The sequence below is a fragment of the Scatophagus argus genome, chromosome 9 (genome assembly GCF_020382885.2).
Source record: "Scatophagus argus isolate fScaArg1 chromosome 9, fScaArg1.pri, whole genome shotgun sequence".
NCBI lineage: Eukaryota > Metazoa > Chordata > Actinopteri > Scatophagidae > Scatophagus > Scatophagus argus.
The window spans coordinates 6787147-6803228 of record NC_058501.1 but is presented as its reverse complement, the minus strand read 5'-3'; the positions used below and the strand labels follow the sequence as shown (position 1 = coordinate 6803228).

General features: G+C 40.2%; 1 protein-coding gene across 6 annotated transcripts in view; it reads right to left on the bottom strand.

The window, feature by feature from the left end:
• The window catches only part of LOC124064434 (plectin-like), a 119368-nt gene extending 105975 nt beyond the window's left edge, over positions 1 to 13393 (bottom strand). For 4 of the 6 annotated variants that reach the window (XM_046398897.1, XM_046398898.1, XM_046398899.1 and 1 more), the window contains exons 1-2: positions 13260 to 13393; positions 9845 to 10041 (exon numbers count right to left, since the gene is read on the bottom strand). In XM_046398897.1, the coding sequence (XP_046254853.1) occupies positions 9845 to 10037 (193 nt within the window). In that variant the 5' untranslated portion in view covers positions 10038 to 10041; positions 13260 to 13393. Of the gene's footprint in view, positions 1 to 222; positions 554 to 9844; positions 10042 to 13259 lie in introns of those variants that run through there. The other 2 variants (XM_046398895.1, XM_046398896.1) reach the window with 1 other exon arrangement.
• Positions 13394 to 16082: the final 2689 nt, after the last annotated feature.

Genomic DNA, 16082 nt, shown 5'->3' with positions numbered 1-16082 from the left:
CATCCGGAAACACACACATACACAGCAGCCAGTGTGATCAAAGGCACAGCAAGGTGTGCATGCAAACTGTCACATGCTTGCACCTGTGCAGAGTCAATAACACTAACTGCAGACAGATGATTAAGACCCTTCCTCTACAAACATGCAAGCAAAGACACGTCCTCCTTCATCATGTAGTCATGCAGTGGCTGTCATCAGTGTAACGTGAGTGCAGCCTCCCACCTTTATACTTCTCTCTGACGTTTTCATAAGCCTGGATGAAGTCCTGCTCCTCGGCGTTCGGAGGCAGGTAAGCTGGTTCGTACATGGCCATGCTCTCACCCTCTTCTTCTTCTTCTCCTCCTCCTCCTCTCTGTTTCTTCCTCCTCCTTTTGGGACAGCGTCTTCCTCTCTGTCTCTGTGCGTTTTGGATGTGTGAGTGGGGTAGCCTGTGCTGTCCTCTGCCTGCTCTCTCAGCTGTGTGTGAACCTTCCACAGCTCCTAACTTCATTCCACAGCCCAACACAACCCCTCCTGCCCTCCTCCTCTTCTCGTCCATACCCTCCCATAGACTGGCTCAGAAATACTAATATAAATGTCAGGCCCCTCCTCTTAAAGATACAGACCGGACAAGCAGGCACACACACTCACAGCCTGCTGCTTGCCGAGCACAAGCTCAGCAGCAGCATAAGGCTCTCTGGTAACACTTTGACTGAATTATACTGTGATGGATGGTCAGCAGACTGTAGACCAGCAAAAGAACAGACACTCTTTTCTTACTGTCAAACAGTACAAATTCTTTTGTGTTTTAAGCCGCATGTTAGTATGTGTTCACGTCTTTTTAATGAAAACTGTAGGCTTCAGTCAGGCTCTTTCTGCAATGCTTTGCGGATCAGTTTTGACAACATGTGTATAGTCTCCTTCAAGATCCTGCGTGGCTGATAAAAGATACCTGCATTCAATCCTGCATTGTCACATTTTATTTTGCCAGCACGACATTGAAGGTAACAGCTTAATCTGACCTATGTGTAGCTGTAACTTTGTCTCAGTGTAATCACTGCTATTAACAGCCGTTTCTCCCTGGAACTCCATGGGTTACGGAGGCTGAAGCAGACGATGTCTATGAAAAGTGGCATGTGACAGAAGTGCTTCATACAAATGTTTCTCTGAATAGTTTTAAACTACATTTTACTAGAACTGTTTGCAAATGAGAAACATGTCTGTTTCTTCATAAAGATGAACCAAAAACCACCACACTGTTTGTGTCAAAATAACTGCAGAATCTTCATAAATCTCCTAAAATAAGATTAGAGTGAAGCCATCCGTTATTATTACTTAAGAGTTTAGAAGTCATTGTTGCATAATGCCTTAATCTAATCAAATCTGAAGAGAAGCAGGCAGTGGCTACAGGACATAAGCTCATAACAAAGATGTCCACCTTGTTTGTGCCGCAGCAAAACACTCCAGCAGAAACATAGCTGTTATGTTCCAGCCAGTCACTGAGAAGGTTGATGCCTGCAGCATGACGAATACATTCAAAGACAGTTTGCAGAGCACATATACCCTTGACATCCACCAGGAACATCATCTGTTGGAGCAGCCACTGAATATTCAACAGATGACTGGGCCAGCCAAACTGATGACAGTCCAGACCAAAATAAAGGATGGATAAGAGAAAAAAAAAAAAATAGTCAGCTACACATCAAGACTTCATGGCTCATTTTAATTAAATTTTGGTGCATGACTGTTGTGCCAATACATGATAAATTCTCAAGGTGCTTTGATAAATATCGGCTCAAGCTGAAGCGTTAAAAATGATTAATAACAGTGATGCTGGCAAACAAAGACAGGATCCTGTCAACTAAGCGAGACATACTGTGCATGGTTAATGGATAAAGCAGCTACACTGGATTGGAATCTAAAAACTTTGTGTTGTTGAGTTTTATGATGGCACGCCTCATAAAAATGATGAGGAAAGTAAAGTCGGCATCTCCCTGCACTATTTCCATGCTGGCTTACGTAGTAGTCTGTACAACAGTGGAGATCTGATGTAGGAAAAAGGAAAATCCCTGCAGCTCTTCCTGACTATCAGACATTTATTTGGCCAAAACCAAACTGACATCAGCCAGGATACTTTCCTGAGAGGAAACACGATAAGTCCACTCCAACCTCCCTCCCAGAAGTGTGTGTGTGTGTCACTACAACAGGAAGTTTTACTAGCTGAGATGCAATTAGACACTCAATGAATCAGCATGTTTTCTTAACAATACTTTCAGGATTTTATTTTTTTGCGACATTTTATCCAGACCTGACTGATTTGATGCGATTGCAGTTATATGGCAGTTATTTACAGGGCTATATAATCATATAATATATCGAGGTTTCACTTCAGGTTTTTAAGACAAATAGACACATTTCATGGTGTATTGCATTGAATACCAGTATGTGCAATTGTGCATCACTATTTATTTATTTATTTTAAATAAGACATGCACCTCCTGAGGCAGCATTAACACCTGGTAACTTAACTGGTAGTAAGGTGAGATGTGTTTGTTAAATTCTACTCACCTCAGGCCACAGCCATATTTCTTAGTGTTCAAGTTACATGACATCAGTATTAATCTGCTGGATAATATATGGGAACTAAGTGGAAGCTAAGTGGAGATGTTTAAAGCTAAACATTGAGCACCTCACCCACTGAATCTCACAACACAACTCTTTTCTTACGGGGTACTTACTCCAAAAGAGATGAACCACCACACATGGCTTGAGGACATCAGGTTAGTTCGGCTTCGAACAGCGCATGATATTATGAACTGAATGAGTATGTCAAAATATGTGTGTGTGTGAGGGCGTGTGTGTGGAACTGAGGGTTTGTTTCCCAGGCTGCACTCAACAACACTCAACAGGTGCATGCACACGCTCGACGCTCGCACATATCCTTTAGCTCAGTCACACAAGCCTTCCACTTTAGAAAATCTAACTATGTGGGTGCATGTTCACGTGTGTGAAACCCCCAACATGTGTGTATGTGCCCTCTTGTCTCGTGTATACATACAGTGGTATGTGTGTGTGTGCATTCACACTTCATTTGATACTCTAACTGTGAATTGTCCCAGGGGATGAATGGAAGACAACAAACAAATGTGTGAAGTGAAGAATCTTCTCTGTGGCAATGGCAGAATGCCACTAAGTATATCCACTCAAATACTGCACAAATTCCAGGTACCAGGTTCCAGGTCTTCTTCTATTAGTCCAGAAACATAAGATATAACAGTAACACACCGACAGGGAACATTTCACTGCACATTGAGTACTTCTACTTTTCATACTTTAAATGCATTTTGCTCATAATACTTATATACCTTTAATTAAATAATAGTATTGAAGGCAGGACTTTAATTGTGTTGGAAGATTTACACTGTGTGTAAATACTAGGATCTGAATACTTAGAAATACTCTTTAAAATGTTGTAAAATATGAAACAGGTACATTTTGCAATATGCATGCCAGTTATTGAATCCCCAGTGTTTAAAGAAGCTACAGTACACAGATGGCCCGTAAACAGTCTGTCTGGTTTTTCCAGGTTTGTTTCTTCTGTTTGATATTCTTGTGGGGCCGACTCGCAGGACAAGGGGAGCTACATCATTAATATTATTAATGGCTTTTTTTTTGTTTTTTTTTCACACCAATCACTGTTCTGAGAATGAGATGGCAGTCTTGACAAATCACTGCACATCTTTTATACTCAAGCATCAAGGGGATTACTGAGACACAGCTCACCGCTGATGGAAACACCACAGGGGTAACAAACAAAACATTGTGTACACAGACACAAACACACACACACACAGGCAGGCATACTGCCCAACCGCAAGACTAATAGTCTGGCTTTGGAAGATGACAAAGCTCTCAACAATAGTGTGACAGTGTTTTTAATGGGAGAAGTTATGGCGGGCTCTAACTAAAATAGGATTTATCCTCTGCTGGAGTGTGACTGGTTGGAAATTATTTTATCAGGGACATGGTTTGAAAGTCAAACAAAACATCTCTGCTTCTTCCCTTCCATGTATTTTCAACAAACACTCCTCTTGCTCTGATTTAGATTTGTTTTGACCAAAATTGAATCTTTCTCTTTGTCAGGAACAGACACGAGCCTGTGATTAATAGCCCTGCAGAGGCATTAGCTGTGCACAGAGTCCTGATAGTTCTCCTCTAAAACAAACACTTGACGTCTGATTGTTGCTTGTGATGTTCCAACATGTGTTTCAGCACTGAAAGATCCTATTTAAAGACTTCTCCTCACCTCCTTCTTTTTTTCTGACTAACACTACATTTGTCAGTGTATCAGCTGATCATCACAGAGGCTTTTCACATTTCTCCGTTAATTGGCCAGAGCTGGGTATTGGGTGGGTACTGAATACTGTTCTAGCATAGTATAATAATGTTGCAATGCTGCTGTAATAACACTGAAATAACAGAGGACAAAGCATAGAAACACACCTAGCTCCCCCTTCAGGATATCAGTGAACTGAAACACTCTGATGCACAGTAGTGAGACGTTGTTGTGTGTTTTTCCTCTTTCTTGCCCGGATGTGTCAATTTCGTTACAGCTCATTTACAAAATTTCAAACTGACAGCAAGGTTCAGCATTCCTTCCCTGATGCAGCATGTAATGGGAAAGACATAAAGGTCAAATCTATGGTGAGAAAAAAAAGAGGAGGGGGGTGGAAATAAAGCTGTTCTGTCTTATAGGCTCCTCCATCAGAGAGAGCATAAAATGTACTGTCTGCTGAAATGAGGCAGAGCTCTGAAGCACCAGGGGCACTACAAATGCACTGTGTAGTCAATGCTATTTGAGAAGGCTATGGGAAATGAGACACATTTTCCAGAAGCTGTGATGACCCTCCAGGATACTTTCAGCCTACCAGCCCACTTGAGAAAAAGTGCCACCTTGTGGGCAAATAGGTTATTGCTATCTGAAGGAGGACCAGTAGCTGTGCTCACTTATCTGCATAGAGCTTGGTCTGCAATAAGATGGCATTTAATAAGCTATTGTCAGACTGCTTACACTGCTGATGAGGTCCAAGAAAAGCATTCGTAACAAAAAGCAACGTTACAATCCCAGCAGTTAGTTTACAGAAGACACTGATGAATATGATTACGAAAACAAAGAGAATTTCACGAGTGAGTCAGAGTGTCACACCAAAACTGAGGCATAATATGATGAAAGGTCTATGTATTCTATTCTAATGCTTCCATTAAATTTTGTTTATTACACTATTATAAAAGTTGTCTGTGGAGTCATTGGAGTAAATGTCAGAGGTACTAGTACTGCATTTGTGTAGATTTATACCTTTGAAGAGGCTTCTTTTCTCTAGTCCTGTCACAATGCACACTGATGTCATGAGGATGTATGACTCACATAACTGTGTGTGCGTGTGAGATGGAGAGAGTCTCTGCGTGGCATCATCTCAGTATCAGATCATAGCCTCGCCATCATGAATAATTGAGGAGCACTCTGCAGGGATGTCTGCTGTAAGTACAGAAACAACACGCTCACTATGGCTGTAAGGGTAGTGAGCATTTAGTCTCAACAAACCTGTTCCATTTCAATTACTGCAACAAAAGACGCAAAAGCCAAAGGATATTTTACCAATTTTTCACAACTGCCTTTAAAATTGTTACAGCTAATGTGATAATGTCAATGTGATGATGATGACAATCACTTGAAACATGTTTCTTTTTATTTATTATAGATTGTGATACATGCAAACATGTCAATGATGATGCGTTAGACCATTAGAACTACAGGGAAACTCTCCTTAAAATATTTCTTTACAATCCTGTCTGTATAACCACCTGACAAATATAAGTTTGTTCAATTAATGGAAACATTTTAAAAAGTCTCTTTACTGGGTATGTGGAAAAGGCAAAAGACTACAAGCTTGAAATTGAAAAAAATCTGAAATATCTGGGGTTGTTGAATTACCGGCACAATACACCTAAATCTCCGAATGACTAAACTGTTGGATTGTTGGAAATGTAGACGACAAGTTCCAACAACAAAGACTAATGCAGCAATAAGAAGACAGAAATGAAGAACAAGAATTTCCCTCCAGGGATTAATAAAGGAATTCTGATTCTGATTCTGATGCAGTTCTGTATCAATTTTTATACCATAAACATGAAATATTATATATATTTAAATCACCTTATCATTAGAGCTGTTGGGTGAAGAGCCCCCTAAAATTTTATTCAGTCTTTATACAATGACCCTTATGTTAAGGTGCCGTTATATCAACAGTCAACCACAAGGTGGCAGGGTGGACTATTTGATAGGTCTTATGTATACACTAAAGATTGTACACCTCCTGACCAGAGTCAGAAATGACCTCTGATCGCTTTCTGTCCTTCTGTACTGACCCGGGAGCCACACTGTGGACATATTGTGGACAATACCAGACTTTAATAATGTCAATCCCAACGGAGTCTCCTCATTCCTATTCACAACTTCCTAATATCATGGTGAGGGAACAAGATCTGATGATATTTATTTCATTGAATGCCTTACTTAAAGCCAGCTCTGTCTCATTACCCATAGGCAATTAGGAACACGTCTCAGCCGCTCTAATAGGTAATTATTTGAATGGGTGTGCAAAAGACTGACAGTGTCATAACAATGACATGTGACCTGTCATGAACATGACGGATCTTCATAACTGATTATGACTCTTGTCATGAAGTGTCCTTCTGTCAGTGGTGTCATTTCTAGTGCATAGTCAGTGTTGGTTGAGGCTTCTTTGTCATGACATCTAGACGTTAACCAGGACGACATAATAATAAACATATGCCTGTCATAGCAGAACTAATTATCAAATTCAAAGAGACAATTTAGCTCTGTGTCTTGGCATTGCATTAAACTGTCATATGTGGTTGGTTTTGACATTGGCTGTCGTGAGATCATTTTAACTGAGTCATGAATATTTTCCTTGACCTCAACTACAGTACAATTCGGACAAGCCACCAAAGTGTCATTAAGTGTTATTACACTGTCAAATGCTTTTATAACAGCACCGTGAATACTTTCCTTGACTTCAGCTACTGTGGTGCAATTTGGTCTTTTCATAAAGATGTAATCTAAATTTATCATAAGGTCAAATGGTTTTTCAGTGGTGTCATGAATAATTCCCTTGATCTAGTGGTACAACTTGGACTTTTCATTCAGATGTCAAGAAATGTTATGAGGGCAGTTTAATGATCAGGAGTCCCGAGCTGATTTACAAAGTTTCTTGGGGGACAGATTGCTTCACTTGTTGCTGAAGTACCAACTAACTTCTGCTAACTGTAACACTAGCTGCTGTTAACTAGTTCACTCAGTGACCTGAGTTTAAGGTACAAAGTGACATAAAGTGCATAGATTGTTTTTTATCAGAATAAGTGTCACATTTTGCTACTTTATACCACTGTTTGACAGCAACACTAAATGGACTGAACCAGTTGTGATTTCATAAAAGCACTACTTTTGCAAAAACCCTGTATGGTACACGCATCATTGGATAATACATCTTGAACTTTTACTCCCTCAGAGAATAAGTTTTTATCCCACATTGTCATACCATTACCTTCAAATGTGGAGCCATTAGCCAAGAAGGTGTTTCATACAGTACAATGAAGTTTCAGTCACTGACTGTTATCACTGACAAGAACTGTGCACAGTCCACTTCTGATATTTCTCTAGCACATGCTCATCTATATACAGTCAGGGATTCTGTAGCAGCCAGTTAGTCAGTCAGCAGAGCCCACAACAAAAGCTCAGTCTCACTCATGGGTGCTGACGCAGCCTGACCTTCTGCTGGAAAAAGGAAGAGCAGGATGTGGATGCAGGCCTATTGTAGGTGCTAAAGTCATCTAAACTTCCCCTTAGCCCTGCAGGAACACAACATTCCCAAACAAACTCGGCCAAAGACATACTGTGCTGAAATTGGTACATTTAAAATTAATACATCACAACATGAAGAGGGAGTACTGTATATCTCAGTTCTGTACTACAATGATAAATATTTCACAGACCTAACTTTTTAAAAAAGGCAGATACTGTCCATGTCCAGATGTGAGCCTTTGCTGTCTTTCTACACTGACGTAGTTCTGAAATGTTTTTTTTTTTTTAGAATGAATGTCATGCAATATCTTCTTACATATCTGCCAACGCTCATACTATTATATCTGTGAAAAGCCAATATTCGCTGGTTGACATGCTGTGTTCAGCTCTACTGTGTTACAGACACTATATTGCAATGTGATGAAGTATTTTAATTTACCGTGTCATAATGGTTATATCAATAAAGTGTCAAATTGGATATCAAATGTCCAATATATGATTATATTATTGATATAAGTTAGAGAGGTGGCACTGGTAATTACATATAATGAGGAATGATCATGATGTGGCATTTCTAATAAACCCATATCTTTGAGTGATTGTTGCAGCCAGTTTTGAATCTTCAATGACCATGAACTGTGTAAATGTATCTAAAACTTGGCCTCAAGCAATCAGCACACCACAACAATAGCTCTGCTAACCCGTAATGTAAATAAATAATGTGTTTCCAGCATCCCTACTGGACTGGACAGGATCCCAGCCTATTGTTTGAGCAAAAAGAACCACACCTCAGACTTGGAGAACTACTGTCTCTTGCTACTTTCCTCTGTGCTGTTCAGCTGGCAAAACCCATTATTCATCTTCAGGGAACACATGACTTACATATGAATGTAAAAAAGAGTTCTGTTTCCTTCCTACTGTAGTACAAAGCAAATTGTTCCTTAGAGACTTTGCACTTAAAGTTGCACTGGACCAGTCAATGTAGCTTAAAATACAAAGCAAGGCTTCAATAGAGAGGAACATTCTCCCTTATTCCTCCCAGGGGCACTCCAGCTAGTGATCCTGTTCCCAAATCCAGTCCTACCACCATCTGACAGATGAAAAAGAAGTTTAGGAAGTTAAGGCTAGTCTAGAAATCCCTGATGCCTCTCACTGCTAAAACCAAGAAACCCAAAAGCACATTTATTCACACCAAAAAAAAAATCATATGTAGTAGTATGAATTCAGTGGTCTACATGTCTCTACAAACACAGAGCTGATGTCATGATGTCAGCTCACAACCCAGAGTGCAAACAAGGACATTTCCACAGAGGACAATGGCCCTGATGTAATTAGTGAATGGATTTTCAACTGCTTTTCATAAGGAGAGTAAACATTATGAATAATGTCCTTTATTCTCTGTTGATTTTTAAATTCTGGTTTCCCTTGCTATTCAGCAACACAGTACACACTGGTACCTGTGTGAAACAAGTCTACAAATACACTCCACATTATTCCTGTACAATCACTCCCAGTCTTTTTTCTTCAAAAAACAGTCACATTTCCCATGTGTCCCTGCAAGGAATATTCCCTCTTTTAAAATGAACTTAACACTAGCTTAAAAGCATTGTATCACTTTCATGTTTCATCTGTCATGTCACGTTCAACTCAACTGATCTTGAACACACTTCCTCACACTGTTTTCACAGGGTTAACCTTTGGGGGACAAAGAAAAGGAAAGTCCAAATGGAGACTTATGGTAGTTTATTAGCCACATGTCACACCTCAATCAGGATATTAACAACTCCATAAGACGGGAGTCAATGCTACAAATACATTTTTGGTTTAAATGAGTTATCCTGTTAGTGAGTAACATGCTTGTGAATAAAATTCAGCAGGCTATTTAGCTAAGAATTCTCCAATTGTGAAATTGTGAAAACTTCAACCACAGGAGGTTTTCACATGTGAGGGAGTGCAAAGCTGCAGTTGTTCGAATCATCCTACCTGCGATGCGAATCACAGCCCTCTCTGCTGGATCCAGGACCTCCCCTGACGCTGACTTGGAGCGTTTGATCCTTTGGTGTTTGGACAAGTTCCAGGGTAGGGTGTCTCCAGGACAGAGGACACTACTCTTGTCTTCATAGCTTTCCTCCACTGGGGGTCGATCCCTGCGTCTGTCTTTACGTGTTGCCATCATCTATCTTTTGGACAGATTAAAGGACAGAGTTGAAGACTGATTATTAAAAAGGGAAGTCATGCAGACATGACCAGAACACTCGCCATATCCTGAAACCATACAAATGGCTTTCAGAGAATGTAAACAGACAGGACACTTGAAGTATGACGTGATAGAAATGTTTATGAGTCATCATTACTGATCTAATGACTACTTGTACTTAGCAGACTGGTAGACCACATCTGATTTTATTTTTATGCCATAAGGTAAAACATGCACTATAAGAGAAGAAAGCAGTAACTGCCAGACAAAAGTGTCCAGATACACCTCTTTATGGGGCTGTTACTTCCAGTAAAGGGAAAACTTAATGATTCATACCAAGAAATTTTGGACAATGCTATGCTTCCAACCTTGTGGTAACAGTTTGGGGAAGTCCTTTTCTATTCCAGCATGACTGTGCCCCAGTGCACAAAGTAAGCTCCATAAAGACACGACTGGATGAGTTTGGTGCGGATGAACTTGACGGGCCCACACAGAGCCCTAACCTCAACCCCATCCAACACCTTTGGGATGAACTGGAACAGAGATTGTGAGCCAGACCTTTAGGTCCAACGTACCACATAAATGCTGTACTGTGTGAATGGGGTAGAAGAGAGACACCCAGGTTTTACTAAAGCGGTTTTCTTTCTTTTTTCTTCTCTGTTTTGACCTCACTTCTCTAATGTCTAACTTCGACTGAAATGCACAGTAAGATAAAACTCAAAATACTTAATGTTGGAGTGTCATAACATGCAAAATGTTGGACTAGACAAACAATGTGCTTGTGAAATATGACCAAAGGTGTGAGGACATGCCTGCAGGGAGAGGATCCCGTGATAACAGCATATATGGACCTTCACCTGTTGGCATGCAAAACTGAAAATGTTAACATTGCACCTCTATGGTTTATTTTGCTCCTCTTCATGGACTTTGGTCAGGGGAGTAGAGATGGGCAAAAATAAAACAATATTAGAATTTGTTAATGAAATTATGAAAGGATTTATCCAGCAATTTAGCACCGTACTCCTATAAAGCTCACAATGAACTGTTTTGTTACACATATCAGAGATTCATGTCAAAAGATTATCCACAATGCAACTTTACCTCCAACAGTTCAGCCCGAGATCCAGCTGAGTCAAAGGGATAGACCAATATAAGTACTGTACTTAGGTATAATTTTGGGTTACTTCTATTTTGCTTTAGTATTTTGATTTTACACTACTTCATGCTTCTTCTGCATTACATTTTGGACTCGGATCAGCATTTTTGTGCCTTATTAATAATCTGAATCTTCAAAGTAACTACAAACTAAAATAATCAAATAAATACAGCAGAGTACAAGGTAGAATATTTGCCCCAAAATGTAGAGTGGAAATATAAAGTACCAGAAAATGAAAATATGTAAATTGTACTTAGTTACTGTATATTCCTTCACTAGTTGTTCTAAATTTTGACAGTCAAATTTTTTTTACAGGTTCCAGTTACTGGTTACGAGTCTGGTCAATCACTAATAATCTGATTGATACTTGTAAGGGCTAAAGTAGCCTCAAACAGAATTGAGGAGTGACATTACATGAGGCGATTTATTAGATTTCAGGCACCACTGTCTGGAGCCACAAAGACTTAATACAACCTTTTCCACACAGGCAGTTGTACTAACCAGCACCTGTAAACTTTGACAGGCAAAACTGGTGGAGTTACACAACACTGCACAATGTAGATTGTTAACTGAACATAAAATTAGAAACATTATAACAAGGTATGTATATGTGGTTGGAATTTAGAAAGTAATATAACAAGTTTCAGAGTGGAAAACTGCTTTACACTGCAGACAGTCACTCACCGTGGGTTTTGTTTAGACTATTTGCCAAGTCATTGACCGTTGCCTTAATGTTAAACATTTACCACTAATGTGCTGCATTGTAAATAGTGACAGAGAATGGAAATGATCTGTGTCATTGTGAAATATCACAACTCACTACACATGACATCATTGTGTCACAGCGTCACAGTGCACTACAGTGCATAGCGCTGGAAATAAATCTTCTATAAAATTTGCAGTTAATTTGTAGTTGTGCCAAACAGACTGTGACAGTGTTTCCAGAAAGGCACCTGTCACTTTCTTACATCTCGTGACACAACCACTCATTAACTTTCTGTCACTATAAATATTCCAGCTGAGCTTTACTTAACTCTTTACTCCAGTGAGTAAATTTTTCTCCAGCTGATGTTCTGACAGTGACACACCTCTTGTAATAGATAACCTTGTATTTTAGAACCTGCGCTATTGCCGTAGGTGATAGCGCTACATGGCTTAACTTTGTCATAGCTGGCCTGAGATCAGAGTTCACACCTATATGAAGCTATCATACTGAACATGTAAATATTCTGGTTGTCCAGCTAGCACTGGGCCAGGATGTTAACACGAAACAGGTTACAGTAAGGTTACACTAACCAGGTTTCAGTTACTTGTTTCCATGTCAACATATCATATATATCATTTCTGGAGCAAAGGTTTATACTATTTACCTTTGAGACTTGTTGTGTGGGAATTGTCGTAAATGTTAAAAGCAGACATTGGCAGATACTGTGAGGCAATAAGCTCCACTACGTATAGTAAATTTACAGTGATGTCACTGCACATGAGACGTAATCTTCAGCCATTGTGTGGTAAGCTGTGTCCCATCGGCTTACCTCCTACTGCATTACAGACCACACATTAGACACAGAAATGAATGGCCAGTGCTGCTGGATTACAGTAAAAGCAAGTCCCCTAACTCGCTCATAAATTTTGTAATGTCAGAGTCTGACATCTCATTATTAGAAGTACTGTGGGCCCTCACCTGCCCCCCCCCCCATGTGAGAAGACTCCCAGTCCCTGATACCTGTGTGGTGATGCTGTGAAATTGGAATTGGAGTGACTGTTACAGCATGATGAGAGCAAGTTATTCTCTAATTAGCTTAATTATTTTAGGGCCATGGTGCAGCTGAAGTATGCATGACTTCGCTGGGTACCTTGAGGACCAGGAACTTGTATTCCTACTACGGGCCTGGTGCACCTGCATCAAACCTGATCCCAAATGCCCACAACAGTATATGAATAGCACGATGACTGTAAGGCAAGTTAACAATAGAGTCCTCTACTGTCACTATAACCTGCCAGTGTTTGTCGAACTGTAGCAGTGAGAAAGTGTGCTGTCTTACCTTACTGCTGTGCTGCTGGATCAGTGCGTAAAAAGCCTGTCAAACAGCCATGAATGCATGCGCTTCAGTCTGTGTCCTGCAGGTTATCGTCAACCAAAACAAAGTCCCCGAAAGCCTGTGTGTATGTGTGTGTGTGTGTGTGTGTGTGTGTGACAGCGCACTGGCATGTGTGGGCCGGTGATGAGATAGCCACTCCTTTTACGGAAGGAAAAAGGCTGAAGAAGGCAAGATAGACAACCCGCCGTGCAGAATCCGCAGTCATCTGTGGTGTTCCTGCCGTTCTGCTCGCTCTTGTCTCTCATCCAACATCCCGACAAATCAGCGACACCTCGGAATTTAGAGGTCGGTAATCATTTATGCACTCGTTGACTCACACCCGATGGATCCCAAATAGTGCTTCTGATCTTCATAATTGAAAAAATAAATAAATAAATAAAAAAGAAGAAGAAGCAGGAGTGCCTGCCGGGCCGCTCACCGTGGACCTGATATGCCGGATCTTCCGGATCCACTGTACCGATGGAGAGCAATTAACGGCGTTTCTCCAGCAGCAGCAGCAGCAGCAGCAGGCTCCTGTGCTGCGGTGAAAAGCTGCATGACTCACTGTTCGATTAGTTTGCCTGGTTGTCCTGGGCTGAGGATTGTTGCGTCTGCAGGTTACCGCAGGCGGCAGAGCTCTGACAGGGAAGAGTCTGAGAAAATGAAGGGCTTAGACTTTTTTAGACTACATAAATCCAGCCTAATTTTGAGTATTTAGATAAATGTTTACGTGTTGACGGATGTCACGTGACACAATGTTAACGTATATCACATGTTAGCCTTGTTAAAAAATGTTGAAGTGTGAACCTACTGTTTAGTGCGCCAAAAGACCAGCTGCTTTGTGCCATGCTTTATATGCAAGGCTCACTCACTGAGATTCACAATGAAATGTGTTTAGGCACACAACATGGAATTTGCTTAATAGTTTCCACTACTTTTGCATAAATGCAAGGTAGAAACTGGAAAATTATATAGAACATTCACAAACCCTTTCATAAAACAACAAGGGGTCACAGAGCAGAGCGAACATTACTTGCCTTCAAAAGTTCAAAGACCGAAAAGGTTGGCAACAACATGTGTCGCAAGTGCTAGCAATGTATTGGAGAATGCCAGCTCTCGTCTCCCTCTCACAGAACTGACCGGAAGAACAATAACTGTATCAATAGGCTGCCCACTGCACAGACTGGTCCAGCCCCACATCCCAAACATAACCATAACCTGACCGTGAGGTCCAGAGTGGTGGTGCTGGACCATCCATTTGGCTCTGCAGTGAACACCATTGATTGCCTCATACATCATTGTCATAGGTAGCAGAAATGACTGACTGACACCCTGAAAGTATCAATAACTGCAATATACAGCACTTGTCATTTTGACTCCTATCTTTTAACACAGTGATACTCATTATGTGTCAGTTGAACACTAACATGTTACCCAGTCGATTATAATATTATAGGCACTGAATTAGAATATGCAATTTATCCGGCCATGTATATTTAACCAGCTTTGCATAGTTATCATATTGTGGGTATGAAATTAGCATTCACTGATAACATATTACAGGCATATGCAGGTTCTTTGCTAACATAGCAGCAGGAAATATTTTATCAGTTTCAGTCCTTTACTGTACTGTGTCCACTTGTAATGTTGCAACCACTGGACATCATACACACAGCATATTATAATACCACACTGCAGTACAAGGCCTCTAAGTGCAGCTGAGTGGATAAAGCAGACAAGTCCTAACACAATCAAACCCTGCAGTGCAAAGGTCAGTGCTCAGTGAAACTGTTTTTGATATTAATAAAAGCCTAACTGCAGATACAAATGTTTTAATGAAATACATTTGTCCCAGAAATACCATGCTTTGGTAAAGTGATACATCTTTGCAAATCTGCCAGCACTCCTACAAAACATTTCAAGTCACTGCTGCCTAAGGCTATAGATGTGAGTAATATGATGATGTATATTGTGAGACATAAATCTGTTTACTATCAGAGTAAATTTATTCCAATACTGCACTGAAGTACAAGTTTAAGTTACTTGTATTTCCATTGTATGCTACTTTATACTTTTCAGAGGAAAAGTGTAAATGCTACATTTTTATTGATAGCTATGGGACAAAAAACAGATGTACATAAAATTGCTGATTTGTCGAGTAACTCATGAAGGGCATTGTGAGCTTCGACATCAGAGCATGTGCAGATGTAAAGATTACAAGGTCCTTGGGATGCCTCATTTTCTTTAGATACTCTTGTTGGAAACTCATTCTGACTGGATTCTAGTGTTTATATACAAAGAGCCATCTCTTTATGACCTTGACAGATGGGCATATCTACTGTTCTGGCTTTCTGGGGCCAGGACTGGAATAAGTATATTAATTTAAAAAACAAAATCTGACCAGAGAGGTTTTTTATTCATCAGTGCCTATAGTTACTTGTTATCCTTCAAATTACAGTTTACACACAAAGAAAAATATGTATTGTTATATCGTATTGTTAAAGATTAAACCAATGATCCCAATCCTTTATGGCTCATGACCCCTTACAAAAAAGCAATGTCTGCTTGGCCTGTTGTCACATTTTGCAGTGGTACTTTTACTTTTGGACTTTTTTTAAGTACATTTGCTGATAATGCCTTTAGTTGACTGTGAATGCTCCTTCCACCTGCTGCTCTCAAGACAGTGTTGGTGTACCCGCTCACCTCTGCTTGTCAAGTAGAACTCAGTTTTCTTGTCAGTGATGAATGTCGCACTATTCCCTCACAGTCAGATGTGTAAAGCCTATT